Here is a 13,659-nt window from a genome sequence, read left to right on the forward strand (position 1 = left end):
AAGCACAAGTCCTAGATACATGATTGACATAACCAAAACGGATCCGCTCTCTTTGGGGTAGTTTGGGGGGGGGGTTGATTCTGAAAAATTAGAAAATATGAGGTATTTTTAACTTACGAACGGGTGATCGGATCTCAATGAAATTTGATATTTAGAAGGATATCGGGTCTCAAAGATCTTATTTTAAATCCCGACCGGATCTGGTGACATTGGGGGGAATTTGGGGGGGGGACCTAAAATCATGGAAAACGCTTAGATTGGAGGAATCGGGATGAAACTTGGTAATTTATGTGACCAGGCATCCCACACCATCTACCACAAATCTGATCCCGGGGACTTCCGAATCCCATATTTGGCCTATATTTGGGCCCGGGAAATCCTATAAAAATAGGACAGAGCCTATAATTTGAAATGAACCGACCTGTCCAAACCCTGGTAATAGCATGAGGTATAAAAAGTCATCTCTAAAACTTTATCTATGTTTGCTCTGTAAAAGAATGAGGCACACAAAGTCATTTGTATGACTTCTTATCATTCTAAATAAATGCAGAAAGCATGATATAGTCTTCTGTTTGACTTTATACTGTATTCTAAATTGATTGACAATATTCTATTACTCAGACATAAAGAAAATTTTTCTATATTGTCATATTTAGGTAACCTGATTTTAGTCCTGAAAATGCCATTCCTGTTACTTGAATATGAGTTTATGCCATATTGATGCTTTTTTTCAAAATTTAGGAAACGTATTTGTGGATTTTTGAATCTTCATAAATTAGGATTGAGCAAAGCGGTGAAGCTGGAAACAGTATTGCTGGACTTCATCTAAGCAAAGGATCTCACTTTGCAAGGTTTCGCTTTTAGAACACACATATTTTTAAACGTCATCAAAGGTTAGTACCCTCTAGACAGAGAAGGAGTGGAGGTAGTTACTTCAAAATACCTTCCTGGGACATACTTTAGTCTGTAGACCCATCCCTGAAAGTTTCATTTTCTTAACCCAACCCCTTTTCAAGATAGCCAAAAGGAGCTAAAGTAGAATTTTACTAAAGTATGACAACACAATTTGTCTTAACACAATTGTTTTAGGGCTTCAACTTGGTAATATCCAAGTATAGTCACTTTTCACTATGTTATCCAAGCATAGCCACTTTTCACAAAATTTCATTCTTCTAACATTCCCTTTCCAAAATAGTGATGAGTAGCTAAATTAGAATTTTACCTCCAACTCCCCACAAAGAAACCCCATGAAATTCTGGGAACTGATTTAAAACATTTTAAATGCTCACATATCATTTCTAAGTACAGAATGCTTCTCTTTACCACTCATTCCCTCCTAATGGACAAATAATGCCAAGATAAATTTTCCAATTAACTCATTAATGAGATAGCTATAGACCCTAAATTCCATTCTGAATCTAAATATAACATTTACTTTTGTTGGAAATGAACTTTACCCCTCCCCCACCTAATGTGCTATATATATGCCCTGAATCGAATATGCACTGAATTCCTCACAAGAACTTAAATCAATTTAGCAGTTTCTCAAAATAATGGAAATTCATTGCATAGTTACAATTCAAGGCATATATTTGCACTCGAGCAAAGTTCATTTCCAATGCAAATGAATTTTATATTTTGTTCCAGATTAAAATTCTGGTTTTAAAGGTATATCGATTTCTTAGCTACCACATTAGTGAGATGATTAGAAAGTATATCCAATTTTGCATATTACCCAAATTGTGTTGTCTATGGGCTTTCAATATTGCTACTGTTTTTTTTCCTGTGATCGTTTACTGATTCCTGTTAAATTAATAAGGAGAAAAGAGTCACACTATTAAAAACGAATATACATATTTTGTCCATTAGTAGGGGGGGGGGTCAAATTTAGTGGTATACATTTAAGGATGATATAAATAATTGTTTTATGATGTTTTAAAACAGTTTCAATAAAATTAGGCCACTTTTTCCAATAAAATTGTGGATGAAGGTTTTTCCTTAATGAACTTCTGTGAAGGTTCTTGAAGTACCTATCTCTACTTCTTCCCCTCTCAAAGGACACTGGCGTTTTACAATCTCCATGTTATAAAAGCGAAAACCTTAAGAAATAGATCTTCTGCTCAAATGAGGCACAAAAAAAAACATTTTTCTTATACCTTTACTCAATCCTGATTTATTATGTTTTAAAGGTTTTTAAATATATGTTTTAAATTTTAGGAAAAAACCTTTGAAATAGTTAAAATTCTACTGAAATGCTGATAATAGGGATCGAATTTCTTTGAAACTATAGCTAATGGAAAAGAGACTGGAAGTGTAAAATTAAGATAAAAGCTATTAAGATAGCTTTTTTGACATTTTTTTTTGTCAAATTTTGACAAAAGATGTTAAAATTTAAATAGGTATATAAGTAGACCTTCTGTGTATGCAATCTTCTAAGCCCTAAAAGTAAAAAAAGGTGAAGATAATTTCTTGATTACATCTTCCTAGAAACTCCTTCAAGGCATAGTGAACTTAGCCATTGTAGAACATCTACGTGTGAGCAAGCTACTATTTCAACCTGAACAAGCTAAGTATAAGGTGAAATTTCACAAAATTCAAAAAAATTATTGTCCAGCTTCTAGTTTCAGAACTACTGGTTTCAGCAACTAGACTGCTAGTCTTAAATTTAAATGCTTGTCTAATGAAAGTTGGATATTTTGTTGCAAATAAACAAAGCTCCTAGTTTCAGAACTACTAGTGTCAGAAACTGCAAATCAGTAATTTTTTTATTTTTTGGAATGAAAAAACATACAAATAAAACAGCATAAAAACAAGAAATAATCAATTCATAATTCTAAGCTGTGACAAATTTGAAGATCAAGACTCAAAATTTTGATTTTTTTTTGCTCTAAAATACAAGGTTTGCTAAGATCTGTATTTCTAAAAAAACTGAATTTTTAATCTGCAAATTACTCATTTTACTACCACTTCTTTTCCAACCATGAGAATGCTACCCCTTCTTTTCCAAAAAGTTGTTCCAGTTTGGAACAATCCATACTGTTTCCTTAAGCAATCAAACCATCCAATCTCAAACCCTGGAGTGGAGGGGACGGGTTGGCATCTACACTGGGACACCTTAGAGTCCTCTTCCGAACTTTGAAGTCACCACTGGTGGCCATGTCACAATGAATCTCCTTTCACGCCTGATCACTAAAATTTAAGGTGTTTAAAGGTATACCCAGAGAATTATGCCATGCTTTGTGATTGTTTTAACTGTATTTAACTGCAATTTAATGGCTTCTTTTTTTTTATTATTATTGTTACAACCCATTCACATCACAATATAAATAGTGGAGTAAACACATACACACACACAAATCAATAGTAACACTACATAAAACGCATATATCACCATTATCAAGGGCACAAATGGAAAGACTATACCCTTTAGTAGAAGCACCTTTAAGAAGGCAAGTCAGAGCGCAGTGAGCGTGCTGGCAACCAATGCCAGACCAAAAACCGAGCTGGTTCTCCCCAAAATTAGCATTCAAATTGATGAAAGGAAATAGAGCATATTCAAGTATTTTACTAAGATTACAAGCAACTGTAATAGGCCTGTATAAAGAACAGTCCAATGGACTCTTACCTTGTTTAAGACCAGCAGAAGTGACAGTTCCATGAAAAAGCTATCAGGAACAAGAGATTAATAAATACACATTTGGAAAAGCAACTTTAAATGGAAAAACAGAGATGGGCAATTTAATTCAAGATGATAAAAACTAGCTCCATCAACGTCAAGAGAGCTTGATTGCAATTTCTTAACAGATGCAATTACAGCATCAACAGACACATGTAGGATTTGTCCCTGAGTCAAGGAAGACAGGAGAACCAAATCAAGCAATTTTGAGTAAAACATGTACACTGCATAATTTACTTTCGAAAGTATAACTGAATATTGGTCAGACCACGCACCTGGCAAGATGGGGCAACCAAGATTTGCTGAATTATATAATTTAGCTGAATTAATCACTTTGTCCCATTCTTTCTTGTTGATAGGACAATCTATCCCCTTATATCAACTTGATCAAAGACATTTCTTAAACACATGCTTATTTTTTTTCAATTACATTTTCGGATAGTGGTCGACCATTATCAATCCATATCTGCAGCCACAATTTGGCTTTATTTTTCACCTTTTTTTAGCTCAGGGTCACATGACCAGATTGGTTTTCTTGTGCTTCTTCTCACTCGCCCCTGAGGGACAGCAATCTCCTCAGCATGCTTTAAACACCATACAATTTGGTTGTAGTACTGATTCAGTTCATGATTGCTTTTTGAAGAACAACACTCAGCTGGAGTAAATGAAAGGGTATATGTAAAGAACCAAGGAGTATGGCAGGGTTGAAATATATAATGACATATTAACATTTTTCCAGTTACTCCAAACAAACCATTTAGAGGCAGGGGAACCTGCCTAGGCTATACTATTTGTTCTAATTGAAAAGTGGTTAATTTCAAGTTGACATTATGTGGACTTATGAGGTAATTGTTCATAATACTTACTGATTGACAAGGTTTTATTCACATGAAATCTAAATAGTGAATCTGATGTGTTGTTCCACGTTGAGTTCAGATATATTGATTTTTTATAGCTATTACTGCTATTAATGCTACTGCTGTAAGCATTACAGCAGTACAACTTACATGGTTGTAAGAGATGATTCTGTATTTTTAGTTTGACGGATTCTTTGGAAGAAGAGCCCCCTTGCTATGTAGATTTGAAGCCGTTCTCGTATTTCTCGAGCATTAACGAAGATTCAAAGAATAATTCTTATATTGCCAAGGTATTGTAGACCAATCAAGACCATCTTAGTTGCATTTTTACTTTGACAATTAATGTAATTTATTCTTTAAAGTAATCACGGCTTCCATTTTTAAGCTCAAAATTGCAAGAGTGACCTTGGTTGCCATAGATAGCACTAGAGTGTAATTTAAGCAGACGGTTTTAAAGTGCACTTCCATGAAAATATTTTAAGATTTTGGAAGTTATTAGCTAGGATGGCACTTAGATTTGATGCTTTTTGTAATTGTTATTTTCTGAATTACAAAAAAAGCAGAACAAGACTTAGGAACTTAAAACACCTTAAAACATGACTTAAAACATGAGTGTAGCATATGTTCTAGCAGACCTATATTACTAGTAAAAAAAAGCTGAAGGAGCAAGCTGACAACTTCCTTTCACGTAGACACACCAAGATAAAACAAAACCGTTGCATTTTGGGGATTTTTCTGCACAGTAATACTCTTCTTCTATCGATTAGTTTAAGATTGACTGTTTGGACACCCTGATAGTAAAAAAAAATTACAGAGAATACATACATGCACATAGAATGGCCTTTCCCTTCCCTTAATACAACTTGTTTACGTTCAATTGTTTTCATCTAATTTTTTTCTCAACCCATTTGCTTACCACTCAGGCATTGTTCAAGGTGACAGTTGAGCTGCAATTTAACTTTATTCCCTGATTTACGCCCTAGCGGCTTATTTTTGGTAATTTGTTAGGGAAATATGAGAGGACGAAATAAGCATAAATATAATCTAAGACCATTATCCCATCAAAAAATTTTCAGAAAAATTTTCACCAGGGTTTTCAAAAATGAACATGCCAGTATTATCATGATGGATGTCAATTATGATGTTTCCCAAATTCTAGGGCTTGTTCGTAGCGTCATAAGTGCGAAGAGGCATGGAAGTTCTAGAATGGTGCAACTGAGCTTCAAAACTAAAGAAAAACTTTGTCTTGCAATAAAGTTTTGCGTCAAGATTGAATAGTGCCTATTCCGAGTGACTATGATAATAGAAAAGCCTAAGCTGTGCTTAATTGCCAAGGATTTGGGTATTGTTTAAGAGACTGTAAGAACTGTTACATGTAATTACAGGTGACCACACTAAGAAGGATCAAGCTTTTATAACTCAAGTTGTTAAGTGCCCTAATTGTGAAGGGAATCATCTTAGTAGTAGCCTTGTGTGTTCGGAGCGTAAGTAGGACCTTCCCTTTCTAGGGGCCTCAGGAAGATTCAATTTGTCTTCCCGTTTGTAATCCCTAGGTGATTGTATAGATTACCGAACACCTTCTGAGTGCCAATTATTTTTCAGAGATAGTGTGTAATCATGGTTGTTTCCTTGTCCCGCCTAACAGACATCTGGTCGTCCTTCTGGTAATCTAGGGATAACATGAATAAGAACTTTCCTGTGCCTTTCTTAAATCTTCTAATGTATATGTGTCTCTCGATTATGTTTTATTTGTTTTGATGTGTATATGCCAACAGACTAGAGAAACGACATCTCTTATCGTAAATGTGTTTGTGGTTGTGCAGCTTGTGCTTCGCTTTTTAAATCCATTCCAAAGGTTTGGTCTGCAAATAGGTCAGTATTTATTCGCGGTAATTTTAAAGCGGGTTGTATGAATGACACTGCACCGCTTATTCAAATGTTACGTTTTTCTTCTCTATCAAGAGCTGGATCATCAAAAAATAAGAAGGAGAACTGACTTTCTCTAGAAACCATTTCAATTGGATTGGCCTCAGATGAAGATGACGAGACTTCTCTTCCTAGTGACGCTTTCGACTAATAAAATCAAAGCCATTTCCCATGTGCGCATTTCGGGTTCCACATCAGATTTAAATTTTATCCTAATGGATGCTCCACAGATGCAGTATGTTATTGTTGACGCTTCAAGTAATATCTTAACCAGTGATAATTTAAATTTTTAGGTTTGACTTACTTATTCTTTGCCTCTTCATATGCAAAAATCTCAAGTGGTTGTTTTTGAGCATTGCTGGAACGACCTTGATCTCTCTCTGTATTGATTTACAACAGATTCTGTTTTATTAAAAATACGGATTCTGTTTTATCGTTTATATGTGTTCTATAAGAGGAATACTTTCGATTTGCTACTTCCAAAATCGAGTTTCTTGTATTTGGACCAGAGATCGCTTCAAGTGGCCTAATCCAAGTTGATCTAGTTACAATCTGATCTTCAAGTTCACCTAGATGTTTCTTTTGGAACATCAGTAAGATCTACAAGAAACCTTGTTTGATTCCTTGAAGAAAAAAAGAAGATGAGATTCTTGCCCGAGTTAAGGACTAATTTGGTGAGAAAAGCCTTGGCCGGGTATAAAACGTGTTTTTGCATCACTTTTAATGTTTTTAATACCCTTATGGAAACTTTCCGCCTCTGACAAAAATACAGCTGTTGTTCTTCAGGCTTAATAAGTATATTCATCCCTATTGAGACTCGGAATAGCTTCACCTCCCGACGGACAGGGTTGCCAACTCGTACACTTTTCGTGTGCAATGCGCTCTTTTTTACCTCACTTTACTCTTTTCTTCCACTGACCGGAATTGTTTGCTAATTATTAGCTCTTTGCACTCGTTTACGAAATGATGATTGGGAAAGCATTATCGAGACAAAAGCTAAAAATTAATTCATTTGAGCGCAAAAGATGCAACAGTTAACCAGTATAATCTTTGTTATCTCTGCCTGTGCCGTCTCCCAGTCGTCTTTCCAGTATTTCAAACAATTTAAGAAGAAGTAGATAAAAGTCAAATTCAAAAGTAAAAACGTGAAATTTCAAATTTAATAAAAAGTAGTCAAAAGACATTGAGCTATTTTTTCGAGATATAATAAAGAATTTGGCTGATTAACTTTATTATTATCTATAAAATTCTGTGTAGTTATTGATGGGTTCCTACTTCAACCTGATCGATATTGCAAATTCATCGAAATGAAATATCATATCACTTGTATCATTGAACAATTTTTGCAAGCAATTGATATTATCTTGACATAGTAGCAAATTTAAATTTCCACTTTTGTGTTGCTGGTATAAACTACCCAGAAAGGGCTTTTTTCTCTGATCCATATGAACTAAAATTCTCAGAACTTTCTCAGAACTCTTGTCTCATCCATATTTACTCATGTCCCTTATTATACTACTACTACTACTACTACTACTAAAAACTCGCCACAGCACCAAGCCTCCTGAGGCCAATAAGATAGTAGCAAATTTAAATTTCCACTTTTGTGTTGCTGGTATAAACTACCCAGAAAGGGCTTTTTTCTCTGATCCATATGAACTAAGATTCTCAGAACTTTCTCAGAACTCTTGTCTCATCCATATTTACTCATGTCCCTTATTATACTACTACTACTAAAAACTCACCACAGCACCAAGCCTCCTGAGGCCAACACAGCTACGCACGCTCCTCCTCCATCGTAATCTATTCAAAGCCTCCCTTTTTAAACACTCCCAGGAAGTTCCCATTTCCTTTAAATCCTATTTTATGACGTCCTCCCACCCCAAACGAGGACATCCTCCTTTCTGTTTAGCCCTAAATGGGTGGCCGAAAAGGACAATCCTCGGCAATCTGTCATCCTTCATCCGCACAACGTGTCCCAGCCATCTCAACCTTTCTTTTATTATAGCCCTGATTATAGCCATTTAGAGCGGGATTGAACCACATTTTTCGTAGAGCCTACTGTTTGAAATCTGGTCAGTCGGCCGTGTACCCAGAGCAATCAGTAGGCAATTTTTCTGGAAAACATCTAGCAAATCTTCATCTGCTTTTTGGAGCGCCCATGCCATATTTGACCACTGTCATCACTGTAGCTTCTAATATTCTAATTTTGGTTTGCAGACTTATCTTCCTATTCTTCCAAACTTTTTTTTTAACTGTAAAAAAAGAAAAAAACAACATGATGAGCCTTGGATATTCTACTTTGAACATTCTTTGCTACCGTCTTTGCTAATAATACTACCAAGGTAAATGAAACTGCCCACCTGATCAATCTTTTCGTTAAAATGTTTATATTTTTTATTTATGAAAGTAAGAAAAGTGGAAACATTTAAAACGTATTCTGTTTTCATGTATTTTGTTTTCAACATCTGATTTCCAATCCAATGAGCCTCCTCCGGAGTTTCTACGACCAAGACCGTTATATGCCCTCGCGGCATAACTTACAACCCTTATGCTGAGGGATGTTTGGGGGGGGGTGTCATCCTCAAAGACATAGTTTCTAAGCTTTTCAACTACTCTGAACAAAATGGCTATTTAGAAATTTTGATTAAGTTCTTTAGGGAATTGATGGGCGTGGGGTAGGGGGCTTGTTGCCCTCCAATCACTTTTGACTATTGAAAAATTGCCTTTCAATGTTCAATCAAATGAGCCTTTTTTGAACTTTCCGCAGCAACAAATGGCTATATCAGAATTTCTATCAGATACATTTTTGGGAAAATACGAAGGGGGGGGGGTATCCACCCACAGATCACTTTGAATATTTAAAAGGGTACTAGAACTTCCGATTACCAATTCATTGAGTCATTCCGAAGTTTATACGACCACCCTTTTATAAAAACCTTATATATCCCAAAGGCATAACTTGCAACCCTTGCCCTGAGGTCTGTGTGTTTGTGTGGGGGGGATATCATCCTCAAAGACTTATTTTTATGACCTTTTCACTACAATGAACTAAATGGTTATCTCAAAATTTCGATTGGATGTGTGGGGAAATGGTTGGTGTGGGAAGGGGGTTAGTCACCTTCTAATCATTGTTGACTATTAAAAGAGGCTCTTTCCAATCGAATGAGCCGTTTTCGAAGTTTCTGCGACAGCAAATGGCCATCACACAATTTCTGTCAGATGCATTTCGGAAAAATACGAGGTTTGGGGGGGGGGGGCTATCCAACCTCTGATCACTCTGAATCTTATAAGGGCTCTAGAACTTCTGATTACTAGTCAAATGAGCGTCCTCCGAACGGTTATGCGATCAAACTTTTTATATAAACCTTATATGTCCCAAGGGCAAAACTTACAGCTCTTGCCCTAAGGGCCGTGGGGGAGGGGTTTTCATCCTCAAAGACGCAATTCCTATACCTATCAACTAAGTTGAACAAAATGGCTATCCCAAAATTTTGATTGGATGTGTTTGGGGAAATGGTGGGCGTGGGAGGGAGGTTACTTGCCCTCCAATCACTTTTGACTATTAAAAAGGGCTCTAGCCCTTTAAATTTCCAACCAAATGAGCACTTGACAAAGTTTTTACGACAACTCCTTTGATACAAAGTGCCCTGGTCTAAAACTTTTATTTTAACTGTAAAAAAAGAAAAAAACAACATGATGAGCCTTGGATATTCTACTTTGAACATTCTTTGCTACCGTCTTTGCTAATAATACTACCAAGGTAAATGAAACTGCCCACCCGATCAATCTTTTCGTTAGATAAGATAAGATATTTATTTCAAAAAGATCACTATCACAAGCCCTCAAAGAGCCGAATTCGGACTTCGGAGTAGACTAACAAAGCAAACAAAGCAAAAAACACTAATAATAATGAATAATCAAATTATGAGTAAAAAAAAAAGAAAAACAAATCTGTCAAACTAAACTTGAACAAATACAAGTCAGAAAAAAAGGGAAGGGGACAAAAAAAATCTAATAATACAGAAAAGAACAAGAAATAAACATATATATCTACAAATTAAAAGGGACACTAAAAAAAGTCCAAAAACTCACAAAAAAAGGAACGAAGCATAAAACACACGTAAAACACATATGATTAAAAGGGAAACTAAACCAAAACAGCAGGGGGGGAGCAAATTAGTGTAACGACCTAAAGCACCTCACATGAAAAAAAAAGGGGGGGGGAGAAACTAGTTGGCTATTTTATTTATTTTTTCTGTGATGAAGGGGACAAAGGTTTTTTCATATCTGGAAGTAACGCAGCGAATGGGGGACAAAACTGGGATAGGCTCAGAAACAGCTCGAGGCTGTCGTAATCTGGATGTTGAGTGACGTTTGGGGAAAATACTTGCCGTCCGAGGGTTCGTTATTGCATTATTTGAAAAACAGAGGCACAACGACGACCTCCTTCACTCAAGGGTTTCCAAACTAGCTTTTTTTTAGGAGCAGAGAGTAAGGCACCTTGCCTTCTTTGAAAATTATTCGCAAGGCCCTTTTTTGGATTCACTCAATTTTGTTTGATTCTTCACGGGAGATGCCAGGGTGCCAAACTGGACAAGCATATTCAAGATGTGGGTGGACAAAAGACGTGTACAACCTTAAGGAGTGAGAAGGGGGAACGCTATATTTATTTAGGAGCTTAAGGAGGGCGATAGACGCATTAGCTTTATGGATGATATCTTTAACGTGGATATCCCACTTTAAATTTGAAGAAATTGTGACTCCAAGTAATTTAACCGTGGACGCATAAATTTCAGGATGGATAGGATTAAGAAAACAGGGCGAGGATTTGAAGAAACAAATCGGCATTATATTGGACTTAGAGGGGTTTACTGTCATATCTAGGTCCAAAGCCTCACTTCCAGTTTCATTGAGGATACTCATAGGGTCGCTTATTAAATATCTGAAGCAACTTTCAACAATCGTTAGGTCATCAACAAATTTCCAACGGTCAGGAATTTCCTTCGCGAGGCTGTTAATCATGACTGAAAAAAGGAGGGGGCCTAGGAGAGTTCCTTGGGGTATGCCATTGTAAATAGGGAGAGGATTTGAGTAATGGCTCTGGTATTTAACCACCTGCGATCTATTTGTTAAAAAGGAGGCAACCAATTTTACCAGTAATGGATCGATATTGAACTCGCTTTCTAGTTTCTCAATTAAAATATTGTGGTTAACAAGGTCAAAGGCTTTCTGAAGGTCAATGGAAATTAATTTTAGCCAGGAATTAGGCTTTTCGAGGATTTTCCCGATGTGGTCAATAAGAGAAACGAGGTAGTGGGAAGTAGAAGTTGATTTTAGGTTTCCGAATTGTTTCAGGTCAGTAAGAGGTAGGATTTTTTCCTTTAGCAAATCTGCAAGGAATCCTTCATACAATTTTGAAAAAATAGGAGTAAGTGTAATAGGTCGAACACCCTCAAAGCCAGGCTTTCCGTTTTTCTTTTTCAAAGGGGTAATGAAACCCTGTTTCCAAATTGTTGGAATTTGCCCAGACTTAGTAATTTCGTTTAACAGGACAGACAAGGGCTTAGACAGGAAGTCACCAAAGGCTCTAATAAGAGGAAGCGGGATATCCAAAGGACAAACACTTGTCTTTTTTAGTTTATCAATTCTTCTTTCAATCTCAGACGGCGAAACAGTCGGGAAAAAGGGGGATGGGGCTCCTGTTGATAATTAGATTGGCAATGCTGGAAGGCTCTGGACAATGGAAGCGAGAAATTTATTTAGACTATTTGCAGTAACATCAGGGGGCTCTGGTAAGTTTAAATTAAGCTGGTCAAGACTCCTGCCACATAGCTTTTTAACCTCGGAATACCAGTTTTTGGCTTATTAGTGAACAATTCTTCGATCTTATTTTTGTAGTAAGATCGTGCCAAGTTACGAATTTCTCTTTTAATTGATTTTCTTAGTATATTGGCTTTATCGAGTTTACCATTTTTAAACAGCTTCAATTTGGTTCTAATTAGTGTTTTTATTGTTTGATTAATAAAGGGTTTATCACTTGACCACCGTTTAAACCTTTTTTCTGGGAAACAAATTTGATATTCATCAATTAGCTTTTTATGAAACGTGGCTGTTTTCTCATCAAGGTTTTGTAAACTATAAATGTCGGACCAATCTTCAGTACTCAGCCACATACCGAAAGAAAGAAGACCATAATTTTGAAGAGGGCGGTAAGTTCTGTAAGCTATTGAGAAAGTATGCTTAAAATTTGAGGAGGGGGACTAAAGAATGGAAAGATGATAACTCCCACCTAATGGGGGCAAAGTTGAGGAAGGGCTGTAAAAATTGTACATATTAGTTAAAATAACATAAAGAGAGGTATTACCTCGAGTCGTCGGTGTTTTAACAATTTGCTTTACTTTAACTGAAGCACAAAAATAATCCATTATAAGGTCGTTGGCATCGACAACTAAAAAAAGGCCAGCATTGGGGTACTTAGAAATAACAAAATCAGCACTTGCCTGTAATTGCTGGATGAAATTACGTTTTGACTCGATATTTTGATTTGGGGAGTAATAGAAAACAGCTATTGCAATAATACTAAATGGACGAGGGAGTACTTTTGGTATAACATTTAGCCAGAGGATTTCATCATACTCGGAAAAGTTAGGGACTTGAATAACCTTTGGGTAAAGGTGACTCTTAGTAACTCCGCCACCTTTTTTCCCGAGTGGGTGGTCTGAAGGACGGAGTTTAATAAACTCTGAATAATTTGTCAGGCATAGGGACCCTGGGTCATGGGATTGGATTTCAGTAACAGCTATAATATCTATCAAATTTGATTCTGAAACCACCTCGAGTTCAGTAAGTTTTTCAAAATTAAGACTTTCAGCATTGGTAACTAAAAGTTTAGGAAAAACAAACCGGTTGGGGAATCGCGACAGGGAGACTTGATGGGTTTGATAATTTCCTGGGTAGGGTTTTAATTTAATTTTATTATGCTTTGGAGAAGAAGGGTAAGAGAAGGATTTGCTTTTGGGATTTAGATGTGGGGGACGGGCAAGGATATGGACGAAGCACGAGGACTTATTATATGACAATTATTGAATGCAAAAAGTCTCAGACCTGAGTCACGTTTACAGGGTAAGCACGAGGGATAAAACGAATGGGCTGGGGGTGGGGTTTCGTAAGGTGCTGGGAAAGGGGGGCTGGGTGGGA

At 36.5% G+C, this 13,659-nt stretch overlaps 2 protein-coding genes across 8 annotated transcripts in view; both read left to right on the plus strand.

The window, feature by feature from the left end:
• The window catches only part of LOC136040389 (BTB/POZ domain-containing protein 6-like), a 396,184-nt gene that overhangs the window by 52,096 nt on the left and 330,429 nt on the right, over positions 1 to 13,659 (plus strand). The window lies entirely within an intron of this gene.
• Positions 1 to 13,659, plus strand: part of LOC136040386 (zinc finger protein 3 homolog) — a 108,681-nt gene that overhangs the window by 7,626 nt on the left and 87,396 nt on the right. For 2 of the 4 annotated variants that reach the window (XM_065724645.1, XM_065724647.1), the window contains exon 2: positions 4,715 to 4,823. The exons of the other annotated variants lie outside the window; for them this stretch is intronic. In XM_065724645.1, coding sequence (XP_065580717.1) covers positions 4,715 to 4,823 — 109 coding nt within the window. The remainder of the gene's footprint in view (positions 1 to 4,714; positions 4,824 to 13,659) is intronic. 4 annotated transcript variants of the gene reach the window in all.

This window comes from Artemia franciscana, chromosome 20 (assembly GCF_032884065.1).
Source record: "Artemia franciscana chromosome 20, ASM3288406v1, whole genome shotgun sequence".
Classification (NCBI taxonomy): Eukaryota; Metazoa; Arthropoda; class Branchiopoda; order Anostraca; family Artemiidae; genus Artemia; species Artemia franciscana.